Below are 16,029 nucleotides of genomic sequence, written 5' to 3' on the forward strand. Positions count from 1 at the left end.
GCAAGCATATCTAAGAGAATAATTCTGTGATTGGCGATACGCGAATTCGCTTACGCACGATCCGCTGCATGGGACATCACCCTAAAGTTTGTTTTCTGTGGTTAAACTAGTGTACACTTTTGGAATTTAAAGTGAGATAGATATACTCGTATACGTTTGGTATTTGTCGAAAGCGAGAAAGAGAGTTCTAGAGCAGTCTAGTGCAGGAACAGAAAACAGATCATTTATTTGCTGGCTTTACATCATGTTTTATCCCTTTTTATTAGTACCTGTGAGCCTATTCTGTAATTCTTAACGCAAATATCGTTACCATTATAATGCTACTGCATAGCTCTTTTAATATGATAAAAAAGCTGCGCAACAGCATTATAATAATAATGAAACTTGAGTTAAAAGCAATTAAAAGTTACAGAATAGGCCTGTTGATGTATCCCATACGAAATAAGAGGTTACTTTGTGTACAGGGTGTTACAGATACATACTAGGCAGTACAACGGGTTGCGCGGCAAACTTTGCATGGCCAAACGTGGTTTAATAATCAATGACAGTGACTTTATATATTATAAAGTTTATACTACAAAGTTTATTATTTATATTATAAAGTTTATGTTATAAAGTCACTGTCATTGTCTATTAAACCACACTTGGCCATGCAAAGTTTGTCGCGCAACCCGTGATACTGCCTAGTATGTATCTGTAACACCCTGTACAACTAGTACAGCTATCTGCTTTTTAAACACGGCGTCCAAATTAGTAGGTTATTCCTCTCAGTGGACTGCCTTCCGATTCAGCACACAAACCGGTTCCACTTTTTCTGTTCGCGCGCTATCAAATTGAATCTCCTTATTTATTATTTCGTGAGTATTACCCATAGACATAAACATTGTTCGTTTTGTAAAAGCAAGTTAAAGAAAGACGAATTTAGCTTTTAAATTGAGATATAAATTGGAAATATTCAGGAGAGCTTGGTCTAACCGTAAGCGAGACATCAAATGGAGTCTACATCGACAGTCTTCGTCCGGCGAGCACAGCGGATCGGTGTGGTGCGTTACAGGCAGGTGATCGGCTGTTAGCTGTGAATGATACACCTGTTCAGGATGCAGTGACTGCCGCTAAGCTGCTTAGAAATTCCGAAAGTTCTCGCATTGCCAGATTGCAGATATTACCACGACCCCCGAGCACAAGGACAGTCAAAAGAAAGACACAGTCATTGACTCAACAAAACTCAAATCAGATTCTACAAATGAAAGAGAACCTAACCGTTATTCTTCGACCAGATCATCGAGGTTTTGGACTTGCGCTTAAATTGGCCGAAGATCGCATGAATTATATAGTAAGTTTGTTGGAAGCTGGCGGTCCAGCAGAACGAAGCGGCATTCTTTTGCCTGGCGATGAGGCTATCGCAATCAATCGGAGAATGTTATGCGATTTACAACCGTCTGAAGTAATCAACATATTAGAGACGTCGCAAATGGTAAACATTCATTTTGCTTCGAGTTTTTTTATAAATTTTTTTCATCAAAAATAAATATCGAAAATTTTTTATTATTTTCATATGTTGACATGATTAGATCGAGTTAGTGATAGAATACAAAGTGGGTGGATCGATAGTGCCAAGTTCCGGAATCTATACGGTGAGAGTGGCTAGGCCATTAGGCGGCCAGCCTGATCTAGGTCTCACGGTAAATGAGGATCTAATGATCACAGAAGTCCGCCGAGGATCACTCGCTTATCGAACTGGCAGTTTAGCATCAGGGGATAGACTGCTTGCAATAGATGGGCAAACACTGGATCCCGGAGACTTGAGACAAACCGCTCAATTATTGCATCGACCTAGTGGATCGGTGGTTGCTCTAACTATTAGAAAACCAGATCCTAATACGGAAATAAGGTATTTAATAATATGTAGAATTCGTAGAAACGTTTTCTACAAAAATTGTTCTTTGAACGGTTTTTGCTTTAGATAAAATATATAATTTTATAATAATATATGAATTTTAATTAAGATTTATTCCAGTGCTCGCAAAGATTTGCACATTTCGGGCCGATTCCAGCGAGCAACCCCCCACTACCGCTCAAGGTTCAGCGGCCGAGCCTCGAGCAGTGATGCAGGTCGGGCCGCGTTTCTGGAGCATGCGCGTCGAACGTAGCGTCAGTATCGTACTCGTTACCAGTAAACGGAAGTTCATTAGTCGCCTACGTAAAATTTGTTAAAAATTCTTAAAAATTATAATATATTTTATATATTTTACATATATTACTTACAAACAAATTCACACATATTAAAAATATGACAATTTGCATTTAATAATAAAATATTAGCTGAAGAATAAGAGAAAAGTGTAAAATAATTTATGAAACAGTTTTTTTATATTAAAATATTTTATTTGGTAGAATCTCGTACCAACATTTGTTACAAGGGTAAGAAAAATTGCCAAAAATCTTAAATAAATATATATTTCCTTTTTTTTCGTAGGAGAGGAAAATCTTCGCATAGCCCCTACACTGTATTGAGATTGTTATGACTGTTATGAGATTTTCCCCTCCTACACGCAAAAAAAAGGAAATATATATTTATTTTATGAACTTGTAAGATTTTTGACAATTTTTCTTACCCTTGTAACAAATGTTGGTACGAGATTCTACCAAATAAAATATTTTAATATAAAAAAACTGTTTCATAAATTATTTTACACTTTTCTCTTATTCTTCAGCTAATATTTTATTATTGTAAATGCAAATTGTCATATTTTTAATATATGTGAATTTGTGTGTAAGTAATATATGTAAAATATATAAAATATATATTATAATTTTTAACAAATTTTACGTAGGTGACTAATGAACTCCCGTTTACTGGTAACGAGTGCGATACTGACGCTGCGTTTGACGCGCATGCGCCAGAAACGCGGCCCGACCTGCATCACTGGCCTCGAGCGGTAGTGGAGGTAGCGCACCGGAATAGTTATATTCTATAAATTATTTTAATTTCATGCGACTTGAACCGTTCTTCTCATTTTCTCGATATAAATCGTATTTCGTATGCGTTTAGACATAGACCGATCTTCACGCCTTACCCCGGATCTACAATAGATGTTTTAAGCCTTAAGCCGTAAGAAATTGACCAATTACAGTCGAATCTGAGAAGAATAAGCGACTGTGATTCGCCTATTTCTTATGGCTTAAAGGGATCTTAAAGACGTCTGTATTACCGACTAAACACGTATAATTTTTGTATAACGAATACTCTTTTTCTCTTTCACGGATTCGAAAATCCTTTTCCAGGATTAAAGTATGCGCATTAATACGTGTTTGTGAAGTGGCGTCTCAGCTGTCAAGTCGTGACAACATTTGCTTGATATGAAAGCTTTGCAACCTGAACGTACGAAATAATAGTTCCTGCAAACACATAATGTGCACAAACATACAACGTCGAGTTCTTAGAATTAGATTTAGACGCTTTATCGCGATAAATTCGTTGTATGAAAATTGACACGTATGTGTGACTGCATGTATCATAGGCTGCGTGAGATATTACTGTGGTAGTATATAGCGTTTTCGATTGGGCAAAAGTTAGTGCGCACCAGTGCGCACTCAGTTCACACCAACACTGGACGAGTTCCATAGGTTGCACTGAATAGTGCAAGTTCAAAAGAATACGCCAAGATTTTCAGTGCTAAAACTGAAACTCATTTTTGTTCACTTTGAAGCAATGTTCAACAAAATGTTACAAAACTACAGTAAAAGATATTAAGAGTAGGGACAAGACCCCGTTTTCAATTCAACTGCGCAGATTTGCTTGTCCCTATGTATATCCTTAACTGTGATAAAACGTGCACTGAACTGGTACCGTCAAAATATCTCGTGCCACTTAGTGCGCACTGAGTTCGCACTACGCGAGTGTCGTGCGATCAAATGAACATGTGACACTAGCCAAGTGCTCATTGGCACTGCCAATCGAACACGCTCTTGACACTGAGTGCAGCCAGTGCACCCCAATCGAAAACGCTAATAAAAAGACATGCGATGTGCGGCGCGCGGTGCGACATCTAGTGATTTCATCGGAGTTCGAGCTTTGCTTTAGGATCCCCTTAAGACTTAAAACCCTATTGTAGACTTCTGGACTTATGCGAACAGACCGCTTTTCATTTATTTATTGACATAAACCTTTCTTTATATTTTTCTCGATATAACACCGTCTACGACTCAGGTCAATATAGTATGACTAGTACGTTCAACCGAATTCGCTATTAGTTTCGTATGTAATGAGCGAAAAAAAAGATAGATAAAGATTACAACGTGTCGAGCGCCCCGAATGAATGCCCCTTACGTCTACGAGCGCCTTAGTACATTCCTAAGCGTTGAGCGGCATTTGAAAGGGATAGCGGGAGGCGGAGCCGACTCGAAAATCGGCCGAAATGTGCATTTCGTGCCGAGCCCTGGTCACTATACAGGGTGGGATTTTAATCGCTCCAGGCGAATATCTTACAATTAGAAACTAACAGATACAGAAAAAAGATTTATATAAAAACTGTAAATTTTTTTGGGAGAAAGAAGATGGAAATAACAGATTTTATATGGAATATTACAAGGTCAAGTCAAGGTCAACATGAATTTTTAAATGAGAATCACTATTTTTTATTGCACATTCTTATAGAAGTCGAAACGTTTTTAAAACACTATAATAAGGTATTTTTTCATTAAGCATTTTTCGAGTTATAAAACTTGACTGTTACTGTAACTTGACGAGTTACTGTATTGCTGACAGCGTTACCCAAAGTGTATCACCTGGAGGTTACTCAGTCGGATTTAATCGATTGTGTGTGCGTATCGATTGTGTGTACATATAAGCACCATAAAGGGTTGAAATCCCCGTTATGTCAACGTCATTTATCCTGGGTAATGCTAAGCACGGAAAAATGCATGTCGACCTGGAGCTGGTCGTCAAACATAACCAGTCCAGATAATGAAGAGAAACAAGAACATGATACGTATAACTTTGACTTTCCTTCCTCTCTCCCACATATGCATGTATGCAAGTATGCACAATGCGCGCGCGCGCGCACGCACACGCACACACAAACACAACAAATTAAATACGATAAGTAACTTCCATATGATACACCTTGGATAATGCTAATAGGTCTGTTCGACTTGCTTACACTTTTTACACTCAGCATCTTCGCTTTCTCTCTTTTCAGTGCCAAATATATCTATCTTATTTTAAGCGTAAAAAGTGTAAGCAAGTCGAACAGACCAAATGTAAGCAGTATAATACTGTCAAGTTTAATAATTTAAAAAGTGCTTAATGAAAAAATACTTTACCATATAATCAAATCTGAAGAGACAGATTTTGAGCAGAATCTGCTACCAATTTCTGATTGCAGAAAAGCAGCAAATTGTACACAGAGTTTGTACTATCAGACAATATCAGCAAACTGCTGCCAAAAATATGACAAAGTTTGATGACATGCTATGCCAGCAAATCGGTGACAGAAACCGAACAGAGTCTGCTGCATAACTTGACAACAGATCGCGAGCAGAAACCGAACAGAGCCTACTGACATAATCTGACAGCAGATTGGCAGCAGAAACCGAGCAAGATCTGCTATTATCATATACGGCATTGCTACGAGATGGACTTGCTTCTTGTAGGAAGAAAACGTCTTGTAAGAATTGGCATATGTAAATCGAATATAGGCAAATCTCCTAAAGATTCCCATGCTCTTTCGGTGTGTGCTTTTGAATCTCCGAATATTTTTTTTACTATTTTATAACTTTCTTATGTGTATTTTGAAACGTGAAGCTAATCAATAATATTGTATTTTTGCAATAAAATTGTATTGATTGTTTCCAATTTTCACATCAGTATATATAAATATATAATTATGTATAATTATATATAACCATTGTATAATTATATATAACCGTTTATATAATATATGTACACAAAATTTCTTATAAGAAATCGGTCGATTTAAATGAAAATGACAGAACTTGCTCAGTTTCTGCTGCCAATCTGTCAAGTTATGTCAGCAGACTGTTCGGTTTCTACTCGCAATCTGCTATCAAATTTTGTCAGCAGATTCTGTTTGATTTCTGCAGCCAGTTCGTTTAGAATGTTAATAGGTTCTGTCGGTAGAACAGGAGCAGAATGCGACATTAGTTGTGGTCAGTCTGTTAACATCTTCTGATCAAATCTGTTATCAATCTGTCGACATCCCGCTAACATTTTGCTATATGGGTAGTGTTTTGAAAACGCCTCGACTTCAGCTACAGAAATATGCTACAAACATATAAAATGATTCCTATTTTAAGAAATTCATGTTGACCTTGACTTGATCTTACGGAAAAGAATCACTAGATATTGTAATCCGTATGATTACTATAATTCCGCGCGAAATTATTACATACAACGAATCACATGCGCATAGTTAGTAGGGTAATACAAATATTGAAATCAGTAAATTTTTTAATAGAAGGATTATACATCGATAATGTTACAGAGTGAATTATGCGCATGTAATTATTATAATATAAAAACTACAGTGGGCAAATTACTGTAACAGGAAGATTACACACATTCATGAATATATTAACCTTTAAACTGTAACGTCTCCAGGTAAACGTAAAAATGAGTATAGAAGAACTATAACTTTATTCTTATAAAAAAAATATATCTTAATTATACATGTTCCTATTTGACAACATCTATTGAATTAATCTATCATAATTACGTTTCTATAAATGAGAAATGTTCAGAGATCAACGCGAACTGTCGCAGCTCCCGTATGATCTTGAAGGTTAAACAACGTTGGGCGTGGTTGCTGGATGGATGGATGATCACTTGCAGAAAGCAATGCTAGCTGAAAATTTATATAGCTTGGGAAGAGTAACCACGGATAATGATAACAAAAGTGTTAAATGACATTAGAAGTGGGACATGGGAAAACAATATGATTTTTTTTTAGTTTTCGCAACAATATATACATATAGTTATACGACATTAATGCGTATCCCATAAGTAGAACACAGAAGTCATCATGACCTCATTCGTCACTTATAAGTCAATTTTTAGATATCAAATGACGTCATGATGACGTTCTGTGATATCATTATGACTTGATTATGACTCCGTGTTCTACCTGGGATGTAGTATTTGGCCTGCAATAGTTTACAGCTTATGAATGTTTGACCTGTAATACGTTTACTACTTTTCCTGTAATCCGCCGATTACAGTGCGAAAATATCACACAATTGCCTATAATATTTACATGTAGTTACTGTAATATTTTTGTGTGGTTTTTGTAATATTTCTATTATACAGATTACAATGTCTAGCCAATGATTCTTAAGGGTGGTAATGCCCCATATACAGAATCTATTATTTCCACCTTCTTTCTCCTAAGAAAACACCTGCAACTTTTATATAAAACTTTTTCCTGTTCTCTCTTAGTTTCTGAGATATCCGTCTGGGGCGATTAAAATGTCCCACCCTATACATGTATACAGGGTATTTCAAACTTCACGGACACGGATTGCACAGCGTGATTGTATGTGCCAAAAAAAGCAACTTTTCTCTCTGGCAAAAAATTGCGTTCAAACAATACTTCTTAAATAAGAGCAATTTTAAGTTAACGAATGAGCGCTCCACATGGATCAGGGGCGGCGCACACACACGGCGCGGAGCATGTACCCATGCAGTACCGATTATTGCGGAAAGTTTTCAGAAACGTTTCAACCTTTCACATCTCATATGCAACAATTCTGAAAGGATTCTGCAATATGTCATATGAAATGTTTTAACAGAAATGTTTCTAAAATCTATCATATGCAATAAATTGAAAAATTTAAACAGAACAAAAAATCATCATAATGTTAAAATGGCTTCAAAATGTTTACTAAAAGTCATTTTTTGATCAATCGCGATTTAGTTTATTTTGATGCTATTGTGATTTGTTCTACTTTAATTGCGAAAAACTTTTGTATATGAATGGCTTGTTCTGCTTTAATTGCGAAAAACTTCTGTATATAAATAATGATATTGTGTGGAAACTATAGGTGTGATTTTTTAATAGTGATTATGTATAAGTGCTTATGCATATAATATGATTAATTAATCGAAATAGTTGACAATATAATTATTATTTTTGAGAGTTAAGTTACTTTAAGTTTATTTCAATAAGTTTTGTAATCTGTGAACAGATCACAAAACTCAATGAATTTTATGTATTTCAGAAATGTATTTAAATATATGTCAAATTTATTATGTCGACATAATAAATTTAAATATTATTTAAATAGTAATCAAATATATATTTAAATCATTTTTGTAATATTAGAAATGGCTGAAACCTTTTTGGTAATATTTTAAAAAGATTGCAGATTCTCTTTCTATGACATTTCATCAACCCTTCGACAAGGTTTCATATGCAAGAATCGCGGACATTTTGCTATTTCAGAGCTGTCTCAGAAATGTTGCTGTAGAGTAGAAGACATGTACACGCTAGGGAGTGCTACGTGCTTAGTGATATTTGTATCTAGTGATATGCCCTGTTCTATGATATATTATAATAAAGGAACATTGGCATAATAATTCACGAAATATTATTATTCCTATACGGACACAATAATTGCAGATATTTTCGCAATTTTTATAAAATGTTTCATTTTTTAGTTGAAATATTTCTGAAATATTTCTGAAAACTTTCGGTACTGTATGGGTACGTTAATTATTATTTTACTATTTTGCTAAAGATTTTATAAAAACTATGCATGATATCTAAATATCACTATTTTGAATACAACTTAAGAAAAGAATGTTTTCTAATTGATATCGCTGAAGAAACAATTGAAAGTAAAATAAGTAGATTAGACAACTCGTGAATAATTACGATATTTAAATAATATGCACAGTTTTTATAAAATCTTTAGCAAAATAGTAAAATAATGACGTACATACTTATACGCCGAGCCGTGTGTGTGCGCCACCTCTGATCCATGTGTAACGTGGAGCGCTCATTCGTTAACTTAAAATTGCTCTTATTTAAAAAGTACTATTTGAATGCAATTTTGTCAGAGAAAAAAGTTGCTTCTTTTGGCACATACAATCACGCTGTGGAATCTGTGTCCGCGAATTTAGAAACACCCTGTAAATAATGATGTCCCTAAAATTTGGCATCACCCATCATGAGCAGGTAGAGCGGACCTGAGTCGAAAAGTTTTGTACCATTTTGCAGTTTGCACAATAGTTAACGAGATATTAACCGTTTAACAAATTATAAAACAAAAATGATACAAAGTCGCCAGTACATCGTTAACTATTAAAAAGTCAATAATTAAAATTTAAATGTCATCTGTCGTATTTATATAACAGAATATTCAAACTATCCATTTTTAAATTATTTGTAATATCTAATAAAAAAAATAATAAAATTTATTATAATCAAATGTCACTAAAAATTTAAGGTGATTATGTACTTTAGGGGAGCCCCCTCCCCAATGGCCTTGACATATATTGTCAAGATCATCGCCCTGAGTGACCTTGAGGAAGTTTTAGCTGTCGGACAATACTCGTTAAAAAGTTATAAATAAAAGAAGTTTAAGAAATAACTTCTTTTTACTATATGATGATGAAAACGAGATTTCCTGCTTTAAAGTATATTCCACAACTTCCCACAACTTTTACGATTTCCCACACGAAGCGATTCTCACCTCCCCTCCCCCCCTTCAGGGGCGCACGACTCTCACCCCCCTTCCCCCCTGCAAAGGAATACGATTCGAGCTTCAACTCCTACCCCACCACCCTTCCTGCTTGGGGGCGCGTGACTTCAACGCGAAACGACTCCCACCCCACCTCCCTCCAATAAGGAAAGATAATAAGATGTAATCAATATATATTTTCAAAGAAATATTTAATTATCATATAATGAATACATGGAACTCGTAATGTCGAAGAAAGCATGAATTCGATCTTTGTATAATAATTATGCACTCTTTTGAATAAAAATCTGCAATATAATGCAAATAATGATAATCTCGAATGCCATATCGAGGAATACATGAACGTATATCCCTCCAGAATCGTTCTATGTTCTGTGTGTGTACACCATTTTCTGGATTTATAAAATTTGTACTATGATTGACTGTAAAATGTGTGTAATTTTCATTACACAAAGCGTCGTATGCACGCCATTTATCAGTATGAATAGTGGAACCAGGCGCGACGTACTTTCGAATAAAATAGAAGAGTTTCTGCAGATTGGGTACGGGCAAAATAAACGTTTTCTTAGTGTTGCGCTCGATTCTACCGAAAACCCATTGACCTCTGATTACCAGTGTTGCCAACTTGGCTTATTTTCCGCCATTTCTAGCTTATTTTAATGTCATTTAGCGGGCAAAAATCGTGATTTAGCTGATGACTTATTGTCTAGATTATTTGAAAATCGAAGGAGCGGATTCTCTCTTCAAAATAAGCCAATTCTTTTTTTATTAAATTCTAATTAATCATCATATGTAAAAATTTTCACTTTTCATTTTCCATCCTAGGGAAAAAGTTTCATGATCGATATTCGTTACCCTGTATATACAAATTTTCTTAGGCGATGTAACACGTAAATGACAAATCAAATCATGCGTAAACCTGCAATCGCTAATCGATACTATCGATAGTGTGATATAAACCTGAGATTGCGAAATATTCAAGTTGGTATGAGTGATTTCAACATCGTTTGATGTACATCATGCACCATTTTTAATTATTTCCCACGCTAATGAACTGGTTTTATAGCATCAAAAACATATCCATATTTCTGTAAAACTTGCACGAAAATTGACACTTTTATAAGAATGTAATAATTTCATATCACATTTTATATAAATGTTATATTACATATGTTATATTACATATTTATATAAATGATATATTAATTTCGTTATTTCAAATAGAAAAAATAAAATAAAAATTACGTATTTATTTCATTCCCCCCCCCCTTTTCTCTACACAGTGAACATTTACTGGTTTTAGCTTATTTCTGAAGTATTTCCGAGAGGCATATGAAGGAAAAATGATTTGAAAATTTCGAGTTGGCAACACTGCTGATTACACGTCCAGAATTATATTTTCTTTTACCTATTTTAGCCTCGTTTAACTCTACTATCATACCCTCTCCACCAATTTGTTGCTGTCCATTCACAATCCATTGCTGAAGCAAAAGTAATTTTGCACAAAAGATATTATTTATTATGATACATGGGCGCACAATGAACAGCATATGCCTTCTACCTCACGACAGAAATTCGTTCAATCGACAACAGTATGATCTATGATCTCTAATTCGCTCATCAAAAACCGTTGTCGTGATGGCATCATTTCAAAATAACCAATGAATTGATATATTATAGGAAGTTGTAGATGTGCTCGTTCGAACTATGTTCCATGAAACGCATTAATTTTGAAATTGCGCGTTACTTTTTACCGTTTTCGATTTTTAACCACTTTATAATAATGCTTTTTACAATGAAATATATGGTTTTCATTAACATTAATCAATATTAACACATTTTGACATCTTGGATATGTTATTTCATTACGCACAACTTTTTTTCACACAGAAAGTTCCACAAACCGTCTAAATTGTAAATGATCTTAATAAACTCATGTAAATGCATTTTTAACGTTCGCAAAGCGTTTTACTTGTGTCGAAGCAATCGAACTGACTAACTGACTGACACACACTGATCAAAATCGTTCGAAAATACTGAAAACATCAAAACAAAGATATATCAATACACTGTGAACTAAGGTTAATGCGAAACAATGATCGCTTCATGTGGAAGTCATGCGCCCCTTTGTAGGGGGGGAGGTGGGTGAGAGTCGAAGGTGAGAGTCATGCGCCCCTGAAGCAGGAGGGAGGAGGGGTGAGAGTCGAAGGTGAGAGTCGTACGCCCCTGAAGCAGGGGAAAGGAGAGGGTGAGAGTCGCTTCGTGTGGGAAATCGTAAAAATTGTGGAAAGTTGTGGAATATATATACTTTAAAGCACAAAATTTCGTTTCATCATCATCATATAGTAAAAAGAGAAGTTATTTCTTAAACTTCTTTTGTTTATAACTTTTTAACGAATAGCATCCGACGGCTAAAACTTCCTCAAGGCCACTCAGCCAATATATGTCAAGGTCAAGGTCATTGGGGGGGGGGAGGGGGGCTCTCCTAAAGTATATAATTACCAAATTTAAATCTGGAGACACGGTAATGTCTCGGCGCAAGCCATTATACGTAAAAATCGTAATCATAATCGTAAGACCGTAAAAAACGATTCATTGATTGGCTACTGCGGGACTAATTATTGCTTCTGCACAAAAACAACTCGAGTGAAACGTCATAACCTCAAAGCTGTGATCATAGGGTTTGTTTTCTGTTCCTGCACTGGGACTGCACTAAAACTGAACTGAACCGAACTAGTGCAAGTCAGAACTGACGAGTGTAAGCGTGTAGGTAAGGAATAGAAAACGTTCTAGTGTAAGATAAAAATGGCGTCCATATTCCCATAATTCCAATTCTCTTCCTTTCGATACGAGAATCGAGTGTAAAACGCTAAGTATATGGACAAGACTATTCTTGACCTAAAAGACTTTAGAATGTGTATATTTTAATACATGGCATTAAAAATGCAGACATACAAGTGAAAACCGTCACAACTCATTAGTTAAAAATTTTTAACTATTGTGTATCAAATTTGTAAGGTTAGAAAATCTTATGCTGTATATATAATGCATAATAATTAATAATATAATACTGAATGTTTTAACAAGCAATAATTTCTGTTTATTCATTTATAACATAAATAGTAATATATATATATTTTTTATATATGTATGTGTATATATAATATACGTGTATATATTATAAAAGATATATTTCAACTTCTATTATAAATAAGTGGAAATCGTTGCTTATAAAATGTAGTTGTGGTATAATTATTACACATTAACATGACATTTTCTAACTTTACAAATTTGATGCTCAATAGTTACGATTTTTAGCTAATTATGACGGTTTTTATTTGTATGCATGCATTTTTAATGTATTGAAATGTAAATATAAGTCTTTTTAGATCGAGAAAAGTTTTTATTTCTATATATTTACCGTTTTTTATTGGTCGTGGACTCTCGAACTTGCCACCATTTGCTATGCATCATTTACGCGAGATCTGTTTTCTGTAGCTGAACTAGTGCACACCGGTGCTTGCACTGCTTACACTGACTCAAGACCTAGTGCAGCCAGTTCGGTAAACTCGTGCACTGAGTTCTGTTGTACTGAAACAAAAAAACACCGTCGCTGACGCCATTTTGGGTACAGAAAATGCTGTAGTGTACCTTTTTGAACTAGTGCGACCAGTGCAGGAACAGAAAACAAACCTATAGTCGCAAGTTTTCGTTCCGTTGAAAGATTACGATTAACACCTTATCCTTATGACCAACCAACGAGAAGTCAGTCACGTGACTTATCGCTTGCCTCGTTGTCAATCAATTTTTCGCGTTTTAGAATCTTAGGTTACGACTAAGCGTTCCGATATTCACTGCCAATGCTGAAAATCTATAGCGCACGTAACGTATACTGTATAGTTTCAGCACTAGCAGTGAGTATCGGAACGCACCCTAAAACTTTTACGTGCAATGGCGTTTATACAACAAGCGAAGCGTTATTGTGAGACACTGCCGTGCTCCTTTAGTTCGGATCGATCTACAATAGATTTTTAAGTTTTAAGCCATAAGAAATGAACGAACGGATATGTACTCGATACTAAGAGTTGAAACGTATGTAATTTTTTATTTCAAATATATAAATTTTACACATGATAAACTTGTGTTGACTCACACCGGTTTGAATATCTATTTTGTGATTTAATCTTCGGTGCTTTATATTAAGATTAAGATTTGAAAGATATTTAACTTTTGCAGGGGTTATTGTAAAGAGCTCAATATTGGAAGTGATACACTTCAGGCACAATTTGCTAATGGTGCGTTACGCTCAGGTAGAGAGAGTCTTCCGAGTATAGACAGCGCGATGGATTCTTGGGGCGAATTGGAAGAAAACAGCAGTACTATACCGGAGATATTGAGACTTTGGGATACCGCCTTTATGGACAGCGGACAATTAGATTTGTCGATACCATCTTATCCGAAGTATCAATTGATTAACTCACAATCAAGATTTTTTCAAAACTTTTGTTTTTATTCATTCGTTTAACGTTTTCTTTTTTTTATATTTAAAAAATTCAGCACACAAGAGCGCAGCAATGGTGCCAACAGCAGATCCCAACAAATAGTGCACGTATCGCTTCATAAGGATCCAGTTTATGAAGATTTTGGTTTCTCGGTATCGGATGGTCTTTACGAACGAGGAGTTTACATAAATCGTTTGCGCCCCGGTGGACCATGTGATGGTATATTGCGACCATATGATAGGATTCTTCGAGTAAATGAGGCCAGCACAGAGGATTGCGATTGTTGTTTGGCCGTTCCGCTCATCGCAGCAGCCGGACCGCGTTTAGATCTAACAATAGCAAGACCCTTATCTCCTAAAAATATTGTAAAAACTTTGTAGATTGTGGTACAATCAATCGCTACCTGCAATTGAATCACAGTATATACAGTAGCGCAATTCTCCCAATTTTATGTTGGTCAAAATGGAGTGCGCATGCGTGGAATAAGTAAGTTGCTCTGTCTCATTTTCTCCTTTATTTCTCTCTCTCTCTCTCTCTCTCTCTCTAAATAAGCATTTCAACGTTCCATTTAAATGTTTGTTATTAAACATCGACGAGATACTATTAAAGATAGTCAGCGCCTATGGAATTCGCGTGACTGTTAAAATTTAAGTGATGATTAAAATAAAAAATTGATAATACTCCAAATAGCAAAGCGTACCTCAGTAAAATCGCACAAATTTGTGATTGCTTATGATGCTGGTAACTTGCCATAGATTTGTCTTCAACAATTTCGAATATACCGACATTTTAGCAACATTCAGACAACAATGTGTATATGTATTACCAGCAGTTTAATAGCAAGATAGCTGCGTCAATATTATCTTGCCTTGTCGGCAATATGACAGCATTGTATGATACTGCATATTATTACAACAACATGATGCCAATAGTACGAACTTTGATGTTGACGATTTTAAAGTTGTCGGCGAATTGCTGTCAAGTTGCTACTCAATGTTATATCGTGAAGGCATCAAGTTGCCAACAAATAATAATTCAGTTGCTGCAATTCTGGTAGCAACACATACTTATTAGCAATACATACTTAAGGACGTTCACCGGCTAATCAATTTCTATACAAAATGTTTCAAATTTAGACTGTATGCTATTAATATCATTATTGATACATCCGCCAAATTCCAGAAAACATAGCGGTACCGAATTCGAGTTATTAATTTTCAAAGTTGCAGCTTTTAACATGTAAGGTAAAGCCCAAGCGTGCGCTCAAGTGACATTTCAATTCACAGCGATTGTGATATGTATACGATTGTTCTAAAAAAAGTGGGATATGATGCAGGACGATGCTAGAAATAATATAAAAAAGAACAGGAATCCGTAGCGGTGCCGTTGTTGAGTTATCGAGGTTCGAAGTGATGTATCCGACAGCACTTCGAAACAAGTCGCCGTATGGAAGGAGAGTCGCCGCTGAGACGCGGCAACGCCGCGCCGCGCCGTGCGCGCAGCAGATGTACGTAGCAACATTAGCGCGGCTTTCTATTTGGATCGGAAAGGAAAACAATTATTCAAAATTATGCATATTGTGTACGCGTTGGTCGTCCTCTAACCTCACTAACGCACGCTTGACGCTACGCAGCTCCTGTCCGTGTCACTCTCTCTTTCACTCCTATCCGCAACGTTGCCGGGTCTCCGCTTTTCTTTAAAAAACGCAGGCTAGTGTGCGTGTATACATACAAGACTTTAACTATATACCTCTGGACTGCTAACGGCAGCCATTACTGGAATCCAAGATCTCAGAGCCATCAGG

At 35.7% G+C, this 16,029-nt stretch overlaps 1 protein-coding gene across 3 annotated transcripts in view; it reads left to right on the forward strand.

Annotated features, from left to right (window-relative positions):
* Window positions 1-15,995, forward strand: part of Grip (Glutamate receptor interacting protein) — a 50,091-nt gene extending 34,096 nt beyond the window's left edge. For all 3 annotated transcript variants that reach the window (XM_018511949.1, XM_018511950.1, XM_018511951.1), the window contains exons 3-6: window positions 960-1,474; window positions 1,572-1,891; window positions 13,960-14,184; window positions 14,281-15,995. In XM_018511949.1, coding sequence (XP_018367451.1) covers window positions 960-1,474; window positions 1,572-1,891; window positions 13,960-14,184; window positions 14,281-14,605 — 1,385 coding nt within the window. In that variant the 3' untranslated portion in view covers window positions 14,606-15,995. The remainder of the gene's footprint in view (window positions 1-959; window positions 1,475-1,571; window positions 1,892-13,959; window positions 14,185-14,280) is intronic.
* The last annotated feature ends 34 nt before the right edge of the window (window positions 15,996-16,029 follow it).

This window comes from Trachymyrmex cornetzi, unplaced genomic scaffold (genome assembly GCF_001594075.2).
Source record: "Trachymyrmex cornetzi isolate Tcor2-1 unplaced genomic scaffold, Tcor1.1 scaffold39, whole genome shotgun sequence".
In the NCBI taxonomy this organism is placed as follows: domain Eukaryota; kingdom Metazoa; phylum Arthropoda; class Insecta; order Hymenoptera; family Formicidae; genus Trachymyrmex; species Trachymyrmex cornetzi.